The 22,776-nt window shown below is 34.3% G+C and overlaps 1 protein-coding gene across 1 annotated transcript in view; it reads left to right on the plus strand.

The window, feature by feature from the left end:
* The first annotated feature begins 546 nt into the window (after positions 1–546).
* The window catches only part of LOC141484845 (multidrug resistance-associated protein 1-like), a 66,895-nt gene continuing 44,665 nt past the window's right edge, over positions 547–22,776 (plus strand). Inside the window, exons 1-6 of the mRNA XM_074180370.1 lie at positions 547–724; positions 3,869–3,955; positions 9,459–9,764; positions 16,846–17,112; positions 17,168–17,361; positions 20,820–20,945. Coding sequence (XP_074036471.1) covers positions 3,878–3,955; positions 9,459–9,764; positions 16,846–17,112; positions 17,168–17,361; positions 20,820–20,945 — 971 coding nt within the window. The 5' untranslated portion in view covers positions 547–724; positions 3,869–3,877. The remainder of the gene's footprint in view (positions 725–3,868; positions 3,956–9,458; positions 9,765–16,845; positions 17,113–17,167; positions 17,362–20,819; positions 20,946–22,776) is intronic.

The raw sequence follows: 22,776 nt of genomic DNA on the forward strand, positions 1-22,776 counted from the left end.
AGTTCTCCCCGTTTGGCCAATATAAAGTTTAGGGCAAGAGTCCTACCCATCACTGACCCGTCGCAAACGGTACGTGGGATGGCGGAAGAACTGGGCGATATCTCCTATGCGATTTTTGATAGCTTGAATCGTATTGGAAATGCCAAAAAGCTTGAAAAGTGAACGCCCCACGACTTCAACGCGCGACAGAAATTGTCATGACAGTGGTAGGACATCGATGAGCCACCCAGGCACTTCCCAAAGATGAAAACCCGCCAAAAAAGACTTCATCGAATCACGAGCATTCAATTTTTATGCAGACGGAATCAAAAATCATTCAACTTTTGTTACGTTGGGAAAAGTTCGCTGATTCAAATGACGATCATTTTGATCAATTTGAATAAGTATTCGGTAAACTTTTGGAACAACCTAATAATTGTTCCACATCCCTTCCATAACACACGTTGCGCAATATAACAACGTATGTCTCAATCGAATGAAATGTATGATTTTGAACATCGTCGAAGCTCAATTATCATCGCAAATATCAAAATTAACCTAACAGAAGGCAGTGCGATACAATTCTAGCCGGTATCTTTTGTTGAAACGGTACTAATTGTAGAGCGCTAAGTAAACAAATGAGTTTGCGAGTAACATCTCTGTGGACGAGCTTGTGATGTCATTCACTCAAGTGGAATCGACGCCAATGTAAAGTCGTGTGAGATAGTGAGTGATTTGGTCGCAGGTATGAAAACATTTATTGAATAGTTTTTGACACTATGGATTTCTTTTATTACTTAAACGGTGTGTGTCACATCGAACTACCATTAGGAGTGAAGTTATCAAAAATTTCAAGCAACATTTTTCAAGATGAATTTCCCTAGTTCGGACTTCCACTGTCTAATATATCAAATGATTTGAAATCCCTGAAACAACTAAAAAAAAAGAATTGAAAATGAATAGCTGAACATAATTATATTAAGAAAAAATAACCTGAAATGAAATATTGGTGAAACTAAGAGGCCATTGAATGTTTGCATTGCCGAGCACAAGAAACACACACAGCGAGAGGAAACCAGCAAATCAGGAATAGCAGACCATGTTTGGACCCATCAACACAACATCGAGTGGTCCCAAGCTGAGATCTTGCACAGAGAGGACCATTGGTTTAGAAGAAATTTCAAAGAAGCCGCATACATTCTGTCCAACAACGTATTCAGCCAAGCTAGCGTAGAGATACGCAACATATGGAAACCCATCATCAAGCGAAAAATGGCCAACTCCCGCCAAACGGTCATTTCCCACTGAACCAGTGAAACCGAAAAAATGGAAAGCGGGGATAAGTGAAAACACTCGAACGACCCATAAATAGTCATCTCTCGGAAGAATCAGTCCAGTCATCACCCGAAGACGATTGTAGATACTAACAATCGATACGTCGTAAACTAACGTGGCTTGGAATCTCTTAAATTTTTATTTTTATTTTCATTAATGTTTCTTTAATTTTTGTTCAATCGTTCTATTTTTACTTGTATTTTATTTCACTATTATTTATTATTTTTGTTTAATATAATTGTTATTTTCAGCTATTCATTTTTAATTCTTCTTTTTTTAGTTGTTTCAGGGATTTCAAATCATTTTATATATTAGACAATGGAAGTCCAAACTAGAGAAATTCATCATGAAACATTGTCAACCACCTTCAAACAAACATTTTTCAACATTTTAAGCAACATTTTTCAACATTTTCTCCAAAATACAGAGTACCGATCAGAAATGTTGCGTGTAAAAGTAATTTTGGAGAATATAAGATTGAACACGACTGAAGAAGTTTTTGTATAGTGAAACGTGTTATGGTCTTGTAAATTGTCAAGTAGAAATCTCTCAATATAATAGTTGAATAGTTTGTAATGCACTTTTGCCAATTATCGGCCACCCATTTAAGATTGTATAGATATGTACCAAGCAGTTCCGAATTTCAAAAATAATGTCAAAAAACTGTTCAGGTCAACCGACATTTTCAATTGAAGCTCCGTTGGAGAGTTTTTTCATTATCAAGTAATGATTTATCTAAAACCTTTTTTTTTCCAATGCTGGGTGATATTCGAAAACAATTTTTTCTTGATTCTTTGAAAGGTAATCTATATTTGATTTAACATTTGATTTCCTCATATATTCCTAGCGGCTTTAGCGGCATAAAAACACACAACAAATTTCCTAAGGCAATTCAACTCGATCCCCAGTAAACTAAGTCTTCTGTCTCTTTGCTGGACCTTAATAATACGAGGTTGCCTTTTATATTTCGATATTAGAGAACAAAAACAAATATTAATTATCAAAAATCACTTTATTGTTTTTCAAAATATTCCCCATGAAGATCTATACACTTTTGCATGCGTTTGAACCAATTGTCGAAGCACTTTTACCACTCTGATTGAGTACTTAAGATGTACTGTTTGGAACCTTTGGTGTAGTAATGAATATTACTGGAGTTTTTTCCCAACACCAAATCGTTATTTTTACACCTCGACATGTGTTTCGATCACCAAGTGATCGTCTTCAAGAGGAAGATAAAACTAATAACTACTCAAAACTAAAGCTACTTATACTAATCAGGTACATCATACAGGTAGGTAATCAGTAATACCACCCATACAAGTGTACCACCCTAAATTAATTTTACAATTGGCCTTTCTATTATTTTACAATATGTCCTTATGTATGTTTAAATGTTACAGCTATATATAGAACAATTTTCAGCTATATAAAATTAGTTTCACAATATTGCCTATCTAAATATATTTATAATGTGTCTTTTTGTAGTAACCAGTAAACCCAACAATATTATTTCAACAAGCTATATAGTATGCTATTTGGTATTGGTCCGTTATCATTATTATCATTATCATTATTTTGCATCGCAGTCCTTACATTCGATTTCGTAAATTCCAGACTTTTCCGAATTCTCGACTTTGTCTTTTGGACTTCCCAAAAGGCTCTGCAGTGTATGACTTGTTTTAAAAACCACCTTCATACTTAGTTCCTTGAAAATCTTCCCAAAGTTCTTCGTATATTGATGGTATGGAACTGAGATGTATTTATCTTGGTTTTTGTTCTTTCTGAAAGTCGAGATTTCGTTCATTCTTAACCTAAACTTCTTTTTCCTAATTATGTCATCTACAATACCTCTCGGGAAACCGTTAGTGGCTGCTATTTCCTGTATTGTACGTTTTTCTTTTGTGAACCTATCATGTGTTAGAGGAAAAGTCAAAGGACGATGCACCAAAAAATTCAACCCAGCACGTTTGTGCTGTCCACAGTGATGTGAACTGTCAGGAATATACCTGTACGTGCTTGTTTCTTTTCTAAATATATCGTATTCTAACCCTCCATTTGTGCTCCTAATTACCAAAACGTCAAGAAATGGTAGTTGTCCCTTATTTTCTAATTCATACGTGAATTTTATTGATGGACATCTATTATTTAAAAAGGAAATAAAGTCCTCGATATTCGATTTTTTGGTATCGAATACCGCGAAAATATCATCAACATACCTTAGCCAAATCCTGGGAAAATACTTTGACTTTTCTTTAGTTTTCTTTAGTTAGTGGGTATACAGGGTGTTGGTGGAAAAAACATGAAATACAGAGCGTGTGCAGCATTAAAGGAAAAAAAACATGGCGTCCATGGCGTTACTATCAGTATAGGAGAAGGTTAAATACTGGCACTACAATAAAAAAAGGAACTAGAAAAATTCAAATTTTCAGTGGTACACCTGTTCTTCGGATGTAAATCGATTGAGAGCACAAGCACGAGATCTTATGAAATATCGATCATTTTAATTGCTAGACGAGTTTTGCTATATTTCAGATTGTTCTGTTTTTTCCAGACTTTTGCGATGAACTGGAAAATGGCTAATTCAAGTAATTTCATTAGCCATTCGACCATGGACAGTTTTTGTGGATCTACTTTTTGGGTAAGTGTTTCTTTAACAATTGCTCAGCTATTTTCATGATTTTCAATATTATTCCGGTTATTTTATTGAGGTTGCCTAAAATTCCATTTTCAGCCATGACGAAAAATATAGGTAACAAGACAGAAAAATCTAAAAATTTTGCAACAAAAATGTTATTTGAATTTCAGTTCAGGTTTTCTTTTTATAATCACAATGAAAAGGTCACCTTCCAGAGTTGGGTTTTGTCAGACAACATGCCAGACTAGGGTTCTCGAAAATGTATTCGTCAATTTTTTCAATTCATGCATGTATCTTAAGATTATGGTCACAACATACCTACGATTCTAGAGTCAAATTGAAAAGAGGTTTATGCAACAAAAACCTGAGGACTAAACATAATAAGTACTAACTATGTGGAAGCTGTTTTCCGGTTTTTTCGGCCGTGGTCTGCAGGTTTTTATACCTGACGTTTTGTCAATTACTGAGGTAGACATCACAAAAGGCGATGTGGTAACGGTCGCAGTGCCCGAGGAGACTACGACTCAAATTATCATTACATACAGGCTGATTCACGGTGGATGGCACATTAGACGTTTCTGGTGAACCAGACAACGGATCACTTCGAAAATTTAATGGAGGGCATATTCGGACATTCTCTAGCCAACTAAAATATTTTCGACAATGCGGTGTTGCCGCTTCTATTAGAAAGCAGTAGCAACTTTGATTTTTCAAATGGAACACTCTGTATATAATATTATTTTTGGAATCTCCAACAATTGCCCGACAACTTTTATTGATATTTCCCTATACCTATCTGTTACCGTTTTCGAAATAAAAATTAATTTCAATTTTTTTCTTCGAAAATCATGACTTCTAAAAATGCCGATATCTTTTAGTTAAGAAGTACTATGATATCGAAATTTGGTTTGGAGTTAGGTGATACTTGGACACTTCCCACACGTCAGCCTAATCTCCGTTACTTCAATACAGGGTGGTAAAAAAATACAGTTTTTTCGTTTGCTTGAAAAAGTTGCTGAAATTTGATTATTTTAAATGGAACACCCTGTATATTATTGAAAATTCGGAAAGCTGCTGAAATTTTCTTTCTTTTTATATATATCATACCTATACCTAACTAGTCAAGTTTCGGACTTATGAACATTTATTTGTGAAAATGTCCCTTCAGAATGGTATTTCCATTCGGTATTTGGTAAGCAGGCCATGATTACTATTTGACTGTAGCGTTGTGACATTCTCCTAATAATATCGACATTTTCGTCACTTCAGAAGTTGCAAATACCTTCAAAAAGATGGAACAAAACTATTCAAACGAAGTTCTTATGAATTTGTTTATTATTTTTGGACAGTGTGACAAAATTATCAGCAGAACATGTAGAAAGTTCAATGAAATGTATCCGAATCTACCGCCAATGAACCTCAAGAAATTTATACGAATTCAGAACAATTTCAATATGTTTGGATAAACTTTAAAAAAGCACCAAGAAACTTGAAATTGGAAATATTGATATGAATAATTATAAAAAAGTAAAACAATCATGTGGAATATTTCAAAATATGTTCGAATCTCTGGCCGTTCACTTCCAAGTACTTTAAAATGCGGGTGTTGACTGCTTTCGTGGTGGCAGATCTGATTTCATTGGGATCCAAATCTTCAAATGTTTGGGCAATCCTTTCTAACAATTCATCTCTCGAACTCACGGGTATTTTGTAAACTTTTTCTTTAAACATTCCCCACAAATAAAAATCTAATGGATTAAGATCGCGTGATCTCGCTGGCCAATTCCATGGTCCCAAGCGCCTCATCCACTGATCGTCAAATAGTCTATTCAGTTCTGCGCTCACTTCTCTTGTGCAATGTGCAGGAGCTCCGTCTAGTTGGTACCAACAGTTTCGATAATCTTCGAGTGGCAGATTATCCACGAAACTGTCTACAGTATTCTCCAAAATATTCAGGTAGCTTCTGGATGTTAATGACTCCTCGTATATCACGTACCTCAATTTGTTGTCCATCAACATGCAGAAGACATTAAAACTAAATTTTTCTTGAAATCCGGCTTCTTTTGTGACGTGAGGATTTTCACTGGATCAATAATGACGATTTTTTCTATTGAAAATCCCTTCTCTCGAAAATTTCGATTCATCAGTCCAAATAATTTTATTTAAAAAAAGTGGATCTTCTTGAATGCGTGTCAACAACATTTCACAAAATTCTACTCTCTGTTGAGGATCTTGAGGCTTCATTGCTTGAATTTTGGTGAATTTATAATCATGCATTTTATGTCTTCGCAAGATTCTTTGAACCGATGAATATTTTATACCCAAATCTTCTTCAGTACTTCTTATCGATGACTCGGGAAATGTGTGAAAATATGCTAAGACATTAATCTGGTTGTCTTCGAAAGTTACGGGTCGAGGCAAGTTTCTTGGTGCTTTTAAAGTAGATCCAAATGCATTGAAATTGTTCTGAATTCGTATAAATTTCTTGAGGTTCATTGGCGGTAGATTCGGATACATTTCATTGAACTTTCTACATGTTCTGCTGATAATTTTGTCACACTGTCCAAAAATAATAAACAAATTCATAAGAACTTCGTTTGTATAGTTTTGTTCCATCTTTTTGAAGGTATTTGCAACTTCTGAAGTGACGAAAATGTCGATATTATTAGGAGAATGTCACAACGCTACTGTCAAATAGTAATCATGGCCTGCTTACCAAATACCGAATGGAAATACCATTCTGAGGGGACATTTTCACAAATAAATGTTCATAAGTCCGAAACTTGACTAGTTAGGTATAGGTATGATATACATAGAAAGAAAGCAAATTTCAGCAGCTTTCCGAATTTTCAATAATATACAGGGTGTTCCATTTAAAATGATCAAATTTCAGCAACTTTTTCAAGCAAACGAAAAAACTGTATTTTTTTACCACCCTGTATTGAAGTAACGGAGATTAGGCTGACGTGTGGGAAGTGTCCAAGTATCACCTAACTCCAAACCAAATTTCGATATCATAGTACTTCTTAATTAAAAGATATCGGCATTTTTAGAAGTCATGATTTTCGAAGAAAAAAATTGAAATTAATTTTTATTTCGAAAACGGTAACAGATAGGTATAGGGAAATATCAAGAAAAGTTGTCGGGCAATTGTTGGAGATTCCAAAAATAATATTATATACAGAGTATTCCATTTGAAAAATCAAAGTTGCTACTGCTTTCTAATAGAAGCGGCAACACCGCATTGTCGAAAATATTTTAGTTGGCTAGAGAATGTCCGAATATGCCCTCCATTAAATTTTCAAAGTGATCCGTTGTCTGGTTCACCAGAAACGTCTAATGTGCCATCCACCGTGAATCAGCCTGTATAGCACGTGTCATGTCTGGGTCCTTGTGTCGTACCTGTCAATATTCGTTATGTCTCGGTACTACAAGGATGGGAACGAGGCACAACGTATTAGTTGGCAACTACGAGTATACAAGCATCTGTTATCACCAGCAAGCTTCTTACACCTTCTCAACTGTACGGGAGCGTGTACCGGAGTAATATGATGGAAGGATGAGTCGAAACGCCGGGACATGAACAACAGATCTTGTCTGGAAACGAGGAGTTATTTCCAAACGAGTGTGACTATTTTATGGCTACCTGGATGTTATCAATCATCAATTGAATTATATATTGATAAAATAAGTACATAATGACGTTAAAAGATCGATAGGAAAAACTGTATTGTCACTAAATTATTTTCGGTATCTCTGTATTATTTTCAAACACAATTCCGGTGATTGACGGTTGAAAAGCGAAATTGAACTGCAATTTTTCGTTGCACATTATATTCATTTTTGAACGTAGACCCGGAGTTGAGGTTAGGATGGCCGGAACTGTACTGACTTCACTGTTACATTACGCACTGGTTCGATGTTAGTTTAACAAAGTTTGAATCAAGACTAACTTGCCATCCCCGCGGTCGCGGCTTTATTATATAAAATGACGAGTGCAATTTCATTTCATAATTCGCCGGCAACTCGAGCTACCCCTAATTTTATTACAAGCGGCTTCTTTGACTACCTGATCTATGGCTTCATAAATCACAACTACAACTATTGTTTAAACATTTGCCACGTGCCCCAAAGTACCCAACACCTTTTTAAATGTTTACTGGTGTGTATTTAAAAAAAATGTTTGAGTTCATTGTTCATCATCTGATTTTATTGTGTGATTTGACTTCTGGTAAAATGAAGTCCTACCATATTTAGTCATTATTCGCTAGCATTAATCTTGTTTAGCAAATTGTCCGATGTTTCCGGGTTCATTAGCTGTGGGCTGCAGGTTTTAATACCTGACGTTTCGTCTGCAACTGCGACAGATTTTATCAAAGGCGATGCGCCTTGCTGTGAGGCGCAAACAGAAAATGCCCCCCATCCCCCCAGGGTTGTGCCCCATAGTTGAAATCTTCTCCACACGGTTACAGTGTGCAGAACATCCCATGTCGTCCATCCACCCCCGATCCTTCGGAGCGGTCGTCGACTTACTAATGGGCACTTCAACAAGCTTGACATCTGACTTTCTTTGGTCAAAAGGCAGCCTGTATGTGCTTTTACTTTCTGATCTGTTGAATTGTTTTATCATGACTTTCCTAACTGAATTATTGCATGGGGTTCCCAAAAACTAACCGGAGACGAGTGTCTTTAGTCGCGAGCAAGTGTTGGTTCTCAGTGAATCTGAAAAGGAGGTCAATTTGAAGTCTGGTTGAGAAATTTTCATACTTACCGGAGCTGCCTGACAGCGACTCTTGGGGATGGTCTCTGGTTCTGCTTCGTTGGCATCTTGTGTTTGTCCCTCTCTCAGAATCTGGGGTCATCCCTGTTTAGCGCATTGTGTGGATCGCTTAGCGCTGGGTTGTCGTACGCTCGAATTCTGTAGAACGTGGTCTTTGCGTGTTTCCTCATGTATGCGTCCACGTAGTGAATGTTCAGGTCTAGATCCCGGAATATGTACCTATTCGGTACATAACTTAGAGCGTTTACGGCGGCCCTTGCGCACAACAGAAAATGGTTCTGGTACGTTTGTGTTTATAATTGAAGTAGATGTTGGACTACCAACTGCTCTTTTATTAATTTATTTGTGTGTAAGGGTTATTCCCAAGAGCAAAAAAAATATACAAGTACAGTAATACCTCAAAACTAACCTAACCTCAATGTATGCATAAATGTAGACATATATCAATGTAAATATATAGAAATCAAATGATATAAGAGTAACACGAGCAGTCATCCAATACCCAGTCTCATTAAAAATACGAATGCACCAGGACCATTTTCACTTTAGACATTGTAGCAAGGTAGATCATTTCAACCGTTGCCGCATTACCTTTCATAATGTTTGCCGCAGTAGCAGACGAAATGTCAGGTATGAAACCTGCAGCCCACGGTATTGGCATTATTTATATAGTATACATAAAAATAATTCTTAACCGCTTGAGTTTCAGTATTTTTCTTGTTTCAGAATGAAACATTGACCTGGGACACCAACGATCCAGAATTAACGAAATGCTTTGAAAAAACTGTGCTGGTGTGGATTCCTTGTTTATTTCTATGGGCGTTCTCAAGTTTGGAAGTGTTTTATATCTTCGATAGTAAAAAAAGGGATGTTCCGTGGAATTGGTTGAATTTACTGAAATTAGGAGTTACGTGTACTCTCGCAGTTTTAACTTCAAGTGATATAGTGACAATATTCAAATCTGCAGCTGAAAATAATAGTGAAGTGTACAGTGTAGATATTTATTCACCATTAATTAAATTATTCAGTTTTGTAAGTATATCCCGAAGTTAGTTACAGAAAACTTTTCATATTCATCTCAAATGGAAACCTCATGGATACGTTTATGGTTAAAGGAAAAACATATTTTAAACAGATTTCTTCACATCACATCTCTAGTTCAAACAAAAGTTTTGTTTCATGTATCATATTTATATGTATCTAACACATCTGATGATTTACGTATTAAATTTATACTATAATTCCAAAATAATTGGCACTGAATTCTCAAAAATGACTGACGTTTTTGCCTCAATCTCTCTTGCAGTGGCGTACGGAAATTATACAAAACAGATGAGGAAAAATGGTGATAAAATATACAGTGTGTAAAAGCCAAATGGAATGAATTGTAGAATACGAAAAAGAACTATGAATGTTATCGAAGTATATGTTCAAAATGTTTACCGCGAACGTCTTGGCAACATCCTAATCTCAAATAAAACTGTCTTCTAACATTATTTCAGGCATGACCGGCCTAATCGCAAGCGTTATTGGTTCTTTTAAGTCATTCAAATCTGGAGGTTTAGTTTTGTACACATTGCTCTTTACATATCCCCATGAAAAGAAATCTAATGATGACAGATCAGGTGATCGCGCTGGCCATTCAATCGATCCTCGCTTCCCTATATACACTTTGGGAAATGTTGTATCGAGGTATTGCCAGACATTAACTTGGTAATGTGGTGGTGATCCATCCTGCTGAAACCATATCGTATGAAGTGGAACTTGAGGGTTTCCTGGATCAGGATATAAATTTGCTAAACTTGGAATAACATCATTTTGAAGTAGTGCCAAATAACTATCGCCATTCAAGTTGCCCTCAATGAAAAAGGGTCTCCTACAATCCCTGCCCAAACATTATTCTTTTGAGGGTATTGCGTATTTTTTTCTCTCATCCAGCGATGATTTTCCGTTGATCAGTAGTGACAATTTTGCCGATTAGCATGACAAAATATATTCATCAGAAAACATAACGTCTTCTAATTGGTTGATATTGTTATCCAACATGTCCATCATTTGCTCACAAAAATAAGTTTTTCTATCGAAATCGTCTTCCATGAGGTCCTGATTAGGTATCATTTCATAGGGGTGCATTTTATTTTCTTTTAATATGTTTACTATCGATGTATGGCTTACATTGAATGTAGTGGATGCCTGTCAACTCGATGTATGTGGGTTTTCCTCAAACTCAAGCATAACATCTAATTTGAGTTCATCACTCATCAGCTGCTTTTTTTATCTGCTGACATGACCAAGCTCGCGAAGCTGCTTTACTATTTTGTTTATTGTTCCTGGAGATATGGGCGGTAAATTAGTAAATTCCTCATGAAATAGGCGAGCTACTTCCTATTGTGTTCCGGTTTTATCTCCGTAACCAATCATTTGTAAAACTATTATTTTATGCATTTTCGTTAATCTAACCATTTGTCAGACTTGAAGTTAACGAACTTTAAACTGGGTTTAAAATACTAACAACTAGTGTTGTAACACACAAAACAAGTCGACAAGACGTTTCAAACTAACGTTGCTACGGAAATTATTTACAGTTTTTCAAAGGATACCATCTAAAAAACATTGCTATGGTTTTTGCTTACTTTCTTATTATCAATACCTCAACATGAAATGAGTTTTGAGTATTTTGCAATAAGTTTTGGGTGTATTTTATCGAATTTCGGCAACCTGTTTAAAAAAAATCTGTTCAAAATCTGTTTTTTCCGTTAACCAGCTGTCGCACCCCTACGAACAACAACCCTCAGATGTCTAAACTCGTGCAAGCTAAGAATTAACGAGGTCTTACCTTTTAACGTGTGATTCCTAACACAATATTTTAATTTATTTTATCTTAATTGTTGCAATAAACTTGAAAGCGATAGCATTTTTGAATAGAGAATGAAGGGAGCTTTCAAACGATATATCACAAGCCTATACTTCCCATTTGAAAAATTAGGGGTTGCACCTGTCATTCGACGGGGGTTAAAGGTAGTGGTAGTATTTTTCCGTTGAAGTATGTCAAATTATAATTCAAATTTGACGTGTTTCGGGGTTTTCTTAAAATGTGTACCGCAACCGAAATAATGAATTTTTTCCATTTGTTTTTTCAAACTGTATACAATTACAACCTCAACAACAATGTTTTTGTTTCAATGCAATAATATTTCTGACAAAATGAAAAGATAAATGAAAATTTCTATGTTTTTTGCCACTTTTATTTGTAACTAACATTACTGCAGTTTTGTTCTATATGGACATTCTCAAACTCATACAATAAACTAACAATGATTCATTACATTCGCCAATATATACCATTCAGGTATTTGATTGAGTACCTGAATTTACAGTTCACAACGCGTATGTGCCAAATTAAAAACCGGAGAGTAAATTAAATCGATTTGGTCATTTAACAGGTTGCACCCGCAATGTTTATGCTTGTGAATTTCCAAGGATTCTAAATAAATAATTACTCTCCGGACACTTAAGCTTATACACTCCAGATTTTTCCAACTTGACGACCTTATCTTTGGCTTTGAAAAGGAAATGAGATAACCTGGCATGTGGTCTGAATGCTACTTCCACATTGTTTTTTTCTGAAGAAAGCTGCGATTATTTCTGTTCTTTTTCCAAAATATGTTAGCGTTACCCATTTCTTGATTTCTGGTTGTTTGACCTGAGGATATATTAATCTGTAAGTGAATTTCCGGTTTTGTTTCCTGACCAACTTCTGGATCGTATCTGCGTTGAAACTATTATTATGACCTTATCTGTGTAATTGTATCAATTTCCCTAGCTAGATTGTCTGCAGACAAAGGCAGTACGAATGCTCTGTGCAACATTGAATTGTAGGCTGCTAATTTATGACTGACTCCGGATGGAAAGAATCGCTTGGGATGGTGATGTCTGTATAGCTAGGTTTTCTGAAAACATTGAACTCGAATTTATTCTGATTGTGTGTAATGGCCAAGTCTAAGAAATTTATCTGTTTCTCAATCTCTGTTTCGAGTGTGAACTGAATGTTGCTATTGAGATTGTTCATAAATGTCATAAATTGGTTCAGATGTCGTGTAGTACCTCTGAAACAGGCAAGAATATCATCTACATATCTGTACCAAAAATAAATATGTTTTTTACCCATGTCGGAGTTTACTATAGTGGTTTCCAAGATGTTCATAAATATGTCTGCTAAAAGTGGACTAAGGTATGAGCCCATTGGGAAACCTGAATCCTGTTTATAGAATTTGTTGTTGAACTGTAGGTAGCTCTGATTCAGGCACACATCGAAAACTGTTGAAACTTCAAAGGAAGTGATATGGCTTGATCTAATATGTCCAAAATGAGGGGCTTACACTCGTTGTACGGTATGTTGGAGAACATACTCTTTACATCGAATGAAACTGAAATTGAATTATGTGGCGTGGTTTGGTTCCTTATGTTTTCTACTAAAGTCGGTGAATTTTTAATGCTGTGAGGTGAGACGAAATTGGTAATATTTTTGAACAACTTGTTAAGACGAATTCCCAGTTCTCTTACCGGACTATTTATATACGAAACTGCCGGTCTAGGGTTTAGGGCAAGAGGGGTTCATGTTGGTGATTTTCCGTTTCCCTGATTCCATGAAAATGATTTTAGTATCTAAGAGGAAATTTTTCAGTTCATTTTGACTATTTTTCGTCGGGTCTTTCTTGATGACAGTAAGGTTTTCATCTCGAATGACTGACTCAATTTTCTGAACATATGCTTCTCGTTGAAGGATAACTATGGCATTCGATTTATCAGCTTTCGTGAATACAAGATCATTATTTCTTATTTTTTGTTGTATAGTTTTTATTATGCCAGTTTCTCTACTGTGTGATAAAGAGAATGGATGATTCTGAATCACTGCATTTATCTTGTATCCCCTATATCTCTATTATATGTCTGTTTCAATACAATAGCTGTATCTGAAATCAACGTATCCAAACTATTTTTATCAATTATTGCTGGTGTATATTTCGACCCCTTGGACATTGTTGAAATTTCCTCTTTGTTAAATTCTACTTTGTTCCAGTTGATGATTCTTTCGCTGAACTGGATATCCGGTTCGACTGATTCGCTGTGTATAATATGTTGATGTTTCTGTGTTAGTGCCCTAAGTTTCTTGAGTTGAGTTTGGTACTTCCGATATATGAAATCACTAATTGTAGACCTAACTTGGTCATAATGTTGCAGGATATTCCTTTTTGAGAACAGTGTCCTGCACTCTTCTTTTAGCCAGATCACTCGTGCCTTCATTGCCGCCTTCTCCGCTGCTGTATTTAATGAATCATTGTTAGTTACAAATAAAAGTGATAGAAATTTTCATTTCTCTTTTCATTATGATCTCCTACCACGTAGTAACGGCTACATCCATCAATTAATATTTCTGAGAATTTAGTACCTACTATTATGGCATTATACATATAGTGAAACCAATAATGATTGAGAGTAAAGTGCGTTGTCATATCTAAATTTTACGTTACCAGTTTATAGCGGAATCAAAATATAGTAAGCAGTAGAGTTGTAGGTTGTGGCAAATTATAGATAATACACAATACTAGTACGATTAAAAGGTATTATTTATGACAAAAATCAGTAATGAGCTTGTAATGAGTAATACTTATACATTTCCTGATTACTGATCAGTTAAAATTCATTATTTTCTGTATAGTGTTAGATATTTATTACAACTAGTGGCAACGCTGTACGCAACGATATTTCTGTCTTCGTCACTTTACCGTAACTTCCATCTCATCGTTGCAGTCCTCACTAATGTACTTGCAGACATGAGCGTATCATTGGTTTGTGAATTATACAGCGTGAATTGTACGTTTTACAGTTAAGTTAGTCAGCAATCAACGTGATGTGATAACAATTGGTGAGAATGATAGTGCTAATAAGTGTTTAAGCGTTACATAATTATATTTCTACACCGTTCTCAAACTACTCAAAAAATGGGAGACATGGTCGGGCCTTCCACGTCGAAAAAGGTAAAACGGTCGGAGTCTCGGTCAGTAAGAGAAAAACAAATTGTACTGCGAGTATTTCACTGTCTTGAAAGAGATCATCAGCCACCAAAAGATGACTTTGTGCATATGTGCTGTAATTCTACGTGTATACCTCCGAATAACCAACTGGGCATTTCTACATCATTAAGTTCCACAATTACAAAAGATAAATTAGTTGATATGTGCTCTGATTATACCGGTGTACCAAAATCATCGATTAACAAAATACTAAGAGAAGCAGAAATTCATGGGGACGTACAAACGCCAAAAACTAGTAGCGGACGAAAAAAAATCACAGTTGATGAAGAAGCCAAAACCAGTATACGCAGAACTATTCACAGTTTCTTTTTCAGAAATGAGCTGCCCACACTACAAACAGTTCTGGAGGCACTTAGCGATCATGAATTGGTCCCAAAAATGGGTAAAGAAACTTTTAGGAAACTTGTACACGAAATGAAATTTACGTACGGAAAAGTTGACAGGAAAAGCATTCTCATTGAACGTCAAGAAATAATAGCATGGAGAAGAAACTATCTAAGAAAAATTGAAGAATTTCGGAAGCTCAAAAAAAAAATTGTTCTTCATGGACGAGACATGGGTTAACCAAGGACATACGGTCAAAAAAGTATGGCAGGATGGTATTATAACAAGTGCACGACAAGCCTTTATTGAAAGTTTGTCAGTTGGGTTAAAACAGCCATCTGGAAAAGGTAGTCGTCTGATAGTTACGCATATAGGAAGCGACAGTGGATTTTTACCAAATGGTGAATTAATTATTAAATCTAAGAAAATAGGCGACTATCATGAAGAGATAAATGCGGAGGTGTTTGAAAAATGGTTTGAAGGCATCATTCAACTTGTGGAACCTGGGTCTGTCATCGTCATGGACAATGCCCCATACCATAGTCGACATTTAGAACCATTACCGAAACAATCATGGAAAAAAGCAGCAATTCAAGAATGGTTAATTAATAAGAACATCCAATATAACAATGATAGTTTAAAGGCAGAACTACTTCAGCTAACAAAATTACACACAGACAAATATAAAAAATTCGCAGTGGATGAAATGGCGTTAAGTCGTGGAATTACAGTTTTAAGGTTACCACCATACCACTGCGAATTAAACCCAATAGAATTAATCTGGGCACAAGTAAAAGGATACGTGGCACGATAAAACAGAACATTCAAATTAGTGGACGTGCAACATCACCTACAAGAAGCTATTCGAATTGTTTCTGCAGAAGACTGGAAGAAATGCATGCAGCATGTTTTAAAAGAGGAGCAAAAAATGTGGGACGTAGACAACCGTATTGAACACAATATTGAACCAATCATAATTCACTTTGATGATAGCGGTAGCAACAGTGACGAATCTGAGGTTGAAGATTAGACGAAAATTTGTACATTTACATTTATATTATATTCTATTATCAAAAATTTGTAATTTGTATTTTCTAGTACCCCTGACGATGAGTTTAAGTTACTCGAAAGCTTGAGAATAGTAATAAAGAGTTCACTTATCAATTGCTGCAACCCAATAGTGAAAAAAAGTTATATATATATATATATATATATATATATATATATATATATATATATATATATTGTGTTTTTCATTAATATTGTTAAATTATTTGGTACCTACTATAATTACCATGATTATTACTCCGTTTTCATAAGACCTACCTAATGACTACAACGATTAGGTAAATTACGATATTGCAAAGTTTTAATGAAATAAATAAAAAATAATTATGAATATTTTAACTAATTGTACTAAGAATTTTTCTTTTATTCTTAACCCTCTCAAAAATTAATAAGCACGCCCCCGATTTGCTGTCAACTGGGCTTACTCCTACTCTCAATCATTATTGGTTTTAGTATAGATTATTTAACCAAACATATTTTGTTATTAAGACTTGTTTTAAATAACAAATGCTCTGAGAGCAATTTACATGAATTAAACAGCTTTTTCGATAGAATAACTTAATCATAACTATATTTTCTGAATGAATTATTATTTGTTGCATTTTCAAACTGTTTCTAATTTTCAGGGTCTTTCCGCTTTACTTCTTATATACAATAGAAAATATGGAATGCGGACGTCGGGCTTATTATTTCTGTTTTGGTTCCTCATGGCATTATGCGGAGCACCTCAATATCGAACAGAAATTCGTGGGGCGCAAAGAAATGAAATTCCTCTGGAGTCCTATTACTTTTATATCAGTTATTTGATATACTATCCTTTGGTTATTTTAATGTTTTTACTGAATTGTTTTGCTGACCAAGCTCCAAGATTAACAAAACATTCAAAAGTGCAGGTAAAAATCTATTGAGAATTTAATTCTCGAAAACTCAAAAATATGTTTTTCAAAGAATCCTTGTCCGGAAGAAAGCGCTGGGTTTTTGTCACGCTTACTCTTTGCTTGGTTCGATGGATTGGCGTGGAAAGGTTTCCGTAAACCACTTGAAAGGGATGACTTATGGGAGATGAACCCCGAAAATTGTTCCAGAGAACTGGTTCCCACTTTTGAGAAATATTGGCAAAATTCATTGAGGAAAGCTGGAAGGTATTATTCTTATATTGTAATATTGTTCTGTTTCAATTTGCAAATTCCAAGTGTTTGCTTCATCTCTTAAAGTTACCTTCTATGTAATTCTTTGAATCGCTTTTTATTAATTAACACGCTTTTATTAGCTTCACCTGTATGTATGTATGTTTGTTTGTTTATAATTCTCCTTCTTATTTCACATTTATTCCCGTTTGAATGCTCGGGATCTGTATTTGACAGAATTATCGGCATTATTGCTTGATCTATTCGCGGTCAGATGGCGCTGTACGTAACCTCATTGATATAATTCGAACTCACTTTACATGTATTTCTTCATTTTAAAAAACTTTTTTTTTCATCAACACGCCCGCGTGCTGCCTTATTTGTAACTCTCCTTTGCGTGCCTGCTGCCTTCCTTGGGCTTGGTAGCTGATTGATCCCAAAGTTTAGATAAAATGAATATAGTTTATAAAAGACTTAAAAACACTGAATGAATATATTTTTAAAAACTAAAAAACACGCTTTTAACAAAATGGTTTAGACTTTCAACGGCTGAGGCTTTCAGCGTAATTTCTTTTCGAGTTTGAAAGCCGTGGAATTTTTGAATTTCTTCCTGACGTTTCGCTGGCGTGTAGTTTTGTGTAGTTCGTGAATGAACTAGGTCGGAAGAGAGATCTTATGAACGAACTATACGAACTAGTTCGCAGACCGGTCACTCCTTAGTTCGTTAGTTCGACGTTATATGACGTAACTGTTAAAATAAAACCAAGACTGTTATGTTTTTTATGATAAGAAAATGTCTAAATTTATTTTTAAGTGGCACAATTTTTCTGTGTCATCACAGAATTACAAATTAATATGTACTAGATAGGTACTAATTCCATGGTACTAATTCCAAGAGTTGATTATTTACAAACAGGTATTGTCGTTTATTTTTACCTAAATAAATTGTTGATCAACGCAAGCGAATAAGACAATAAATAGGTCTTTCACGACTTGAAGTAGTGAACTAACGAACTAAAAAATCGAACTAGTTCGTTTAAGAGCTGCGAACTAAAATAAGCGCTCCCGCTCGGGAACTATAATGCGCAAGACTACTGGCGTGAGTGGCTAGCTTCTTCATAGTCTAGTTCACATGTACTTTTTTTGTAACATTTTTCAGCCCTCTCCAAAAATCACGCCCAAGGTGTCATTCGATTCGTATTTTTGTCTAGAAAGTTTAAGGAAAGGTCCGAAAACGCGCCGATAAAAATTACAAAAGTTATAAACAATTAAGTGAAAAAAAATGGGGCTTCAGTTGTTTCTTAATATCTCGGAAAATTTTCAAAATTTTGGAAATTTGAAAAAAGATTTGAAAAGATCAATGAATTTTCGTATAAAAAGTCCCGACTCCCGAAACTGTATATAGATTATTTATAATTTTTACAGAGCCCTGAAAATAGAGCCAAAAGCAGGTAGTCTGGCTTCCGCGCGCCTTCCGTCACTCTGACATAAAAACAAAAAAAATATTCAAACACATTAAATGTAAATATTAAGGAATGAAAAAATTCATGTAATGTTGGGATACATCAATAAACAATGATCTGCAGTCAAAAAATGTTTATCCCAATTTTAACGTTGATTATAAATTCGTTAATTAATAACTTTTCTGAATTGAAAGTTAATATAAAAATCCCTATGATTATTAAACTAAAACCCTGGCATTTTTTTCCTGTGGTGAAGTTATCCTTAATAGGCAAAAAAATAGATTACCGTTGCCAAAATAAAAAAATTGTCATTTTCTATTTTTTTATTGACAATTGAAAATTATAATTTTATAAATAATACATTACAAAGCTATTGTTAATAAATTTTTATAAACAAATACATTGTTTATAAGCAATTCAAAATTTTTTTCTTTGCATTATGTTAATTGAAAAAAATCATGATTTTTAGAATAAAAATGGTTTCTTAAAAAAAATTCTTTGTTGCTAAAAAATGCATTTGTTAATTAACAATCGTTTTTTGCAACTAAATATTAAAATTAAGGAACTGTTTTTTTTTAAATCATAAATTTTATTGTTCTTTAAGGGTTTGAAAAAACCTTTTATTCATTCTTTTTTAATTGTTTATTAAAAAAAATTGTTATGAACAAATTTTTTTTTCAATACTTTGTTCTATAATAAAAGTAACTACGTGTTTTTTTTATTTATTCTATTTTTTATAAAACTTGTAATATTGTGATACCTTGATACTTGTCTTTTTCATTCGCTCCTTCGCTTTTATAATTATAATAACTTTCAAACTATTGCAGTTATGATGAATATGCTTCAAATTTTTTTTGTTCATTATGAATTTATTAACAATTTAAGCCGTTTACTAAAGTTGTAGTCCTATTATTTATTTAATTATTGATCGTTATTTATTGAAAAAAGAATAATTTTTAAGTCTTTCCAACATAAACTTTGTGTCATGTAACAATAAATCATAAGGATTTTATTACTTGCACTTTTAGTAGTTGTAGGATCATTAACATTCACTTATTGTCATATTTGTATGGAGTTTAAGAAAATTAAATGAAGCAATCAGTCATTCTGTTAATTTAATTTTAATGAGTTTACTCATTAACCTTCTTTAAATTTCCGATGCTCACAAATTTTTAAATTACTTTAAAATTCCAGTTTATACCTGTAAGCGATATTCTTTTGTTACGTAGCGTGGGCGCTTTGTGTCATATTTTTTGTATATCAAGCGCCTGTCGCTTTTTCCACAATAATACTAGTATTATTCGTTCTTTATTATCTCAAGCTTATTTTTAACTTTTTAGTTCGATGTTCTTCAAAAGCGTGTTTCTTAGTTATTTTTACACTATATTTATTCTACAATACATCAAACAGCAACGGACAGGCGAAATTTCGACCGGAGAAAATATGGTTCCTTTTTTCTTTTTTATACGTGACATATACAAAATTATAGACATCAAATTCTAATTTTTAATCTATTTTCTCATAAAAATGCAATTTTCTTTGAGACATTATTCTGTCTACAGTCTACTATTCTCTTTTTTGTTGAACGGATTTTCTTAGTCTTGAAATATTACAGATAATTATCAGAATTGAGAAAAATAAACCACTGGAAACTTAATCACTTGTTGAAAGCGATCGATAATAAAAATGTGTAATGCATTTTAGCATTCTTGGTGGTAACAGTTTGAAATACTTTCAAAATATTTTTCCAAAAGGTCTAAGCAAAATTCAAAAAATTGTGTCAAAGCAATTTTCCGGTTTTTTGCCGTGATCTGCAGGTTTTAATGCGACGTTTCGTCTACTACTGCAGTAGACACTATCAAAGGCGATGAGGTCTCGAATTGCTCGAGTTGGTGCACATATGAACATTGAATTATACGAACTATTTGAACATTGTAGTATGTAATCACATTGTGTAAACTGTGAACTATGACAAATTTTAAGGTAGTGAATAATCAATTTTGTTACCAGCACTAAGAAAAAACGAGCATCAATCATTCCAGCCTTGATTAAGAGTTTCGGAACTATGTACATATTTGGAGCTCTTATGAAACTCACCCAAGATCTACTTACGTTTGTTAGTCCTCAAATTTTAGGGTAAGTACTGATAAACTTCTATCTGAAATGATTCTGCACGTTTTCCTCATAAAAGAACTAAATTATTCATATAGTAGATTATACTCATGTGGAAAATGTGAACTGTTTAGGAATTGATAAAAAATAAGACAAAGTGTTGAAATAAACGTATATTTTATTTAGTAAGATTATATAATTTAAGACAAAAACTTATGCTGATATATTTTAAAGGTTTTTTAGGATGTTGAGTTTTGTTTTATAATATTTGTTTTCAAATTTCTATTGGCAAATTTCAAAGTATAATAAATTCTTACCCTTGTGAAAAGAGAAAATAAATAATCCAAAGGAAAATTATCACGATCAGTGGCACATAAATTGTTGAATTGATTAAGAAATTCTGTCTCTAGATGAATGATACATTGTAAAAATGAATCCGGAGGCATATATAAACTTCCAAACTGTTTGGCTACTGTATTACTATATGCCTTGATATGACTATATACCTACATTTGTTTCATTCAGTGTCGTACTAGCCGTCGTGGCAAAATTTGTACATATTTCTCATGAAAGTTTTGTTAAACATTTTCTCGAAAGATATCCAAAAACATAGCCCAAGCTGTTGACCTCTGGAGTGGCTAGAGTTCTATACTCATTTGTCTCTACTTTCAAAGGTTCATACGGATTTTTTGGAACTTCCACTGGAATCTTCATTCTATTTATGTCTGCATCTGTAATACTAGATAGAATCTCACTAGTATCTTTTAGACAGTTAGTTCCTTCTGCCTGTGTGAGATACTGAAGAGTGAATGTGTTTTTGAAAGCTCTGGTAATTTGAATAGGAGTTGGGTTTCTGGCATTTCCACAAGAATTTCTAAGTTTAACAAAATGATTTTCCACACAGTCCTGATTTATACTCTTCGTCAATATGTAGGAGTGTCCTTCACTATGTAGGTTTTCCCAAAGTTGCAGAAATGCCGAAACTGTTATCTGCCACCCCTCAATGAATCTCATTTGTCCAGTTGTGTTTTTTCCTTTTTTGATATTAGTTGATTTGCTAAAAAATTATAAAACAACGATAAAAACAAAAACAACAATAAAAATTAATTAAATTGGCGCTCCGGGTCGACTTTATTGATTCTAGTGGCGCATTTGCTTTTTCAGCTGCAGGAAAACCCGGAAATACCTGCAGCACCACATCATCTGAAGATCTTGATTTGCCAATGTCCTCTCTCTCATAGAACAAAATGTAGGGTGTCTCCAGAGGCTCCAATAGATTCAATACATCGCCAGAACACTTCGTGACACGACTATCGTCGAACTTAAATCAGTCCGTTTCTTCTTTGACCAAGGCGTAATAATGACCAAATTCAACGCCAGAACCACAGTGAACGATGACTGCATGAATATTATAATAGTGGTCTGCTAGATTGAAATGTTCATCTATTTCGAACCTTCGAAAGAGTTTCTTGCTTCCGTCAGAGGTTGAGTCTTGTTTGAAGATCGTCAGTGTTATTATTAGATTGACTGGTGCCTCAGAAAATCAATTTCTTTTGGTTTTTTTTTTTAAAATGTTCATTGTAATATTTCACACCGTCAAATCTATTTGAATTTAAAATACAAAACACATGTAGCCGTTCCTATTGCTGCTGATGGTATCTGATTGAAACTGGCATAGGTTTTCACCGCTACTGCTAGCTACCGAATGACTGAAAACTTTTGACTGGCTAATTTAACCTTCATCCTTTGAAAGTTAGTTGGAAATAAATGAGAATCAGTGAGTTTGGGTGCTAGTCTATATTGCTTTTCCTTATCCAAGTTGTAAAGTTGTTCAAGATGACTTTTGTTCGTTGTA

The sequence above is a fragment of the Leptinotarsa decemlineata genome, unplaced genomic scaffold (assembly GCF_025532065.1).
Source record: "Leptinotarsa decemlineata unplaced genomic scaffold, Ldec_3_MD MMD2_tig00026294_RagTag_RagTag, whole genome shotgun sequence".
Taxonomy (NCBI): Eukaryota; Metazoa; Arthropoda; class Insecta; order Coleoptera; family Chrysomelidae; genus Leptinotarsa; species Leptinotarsa decemlineata.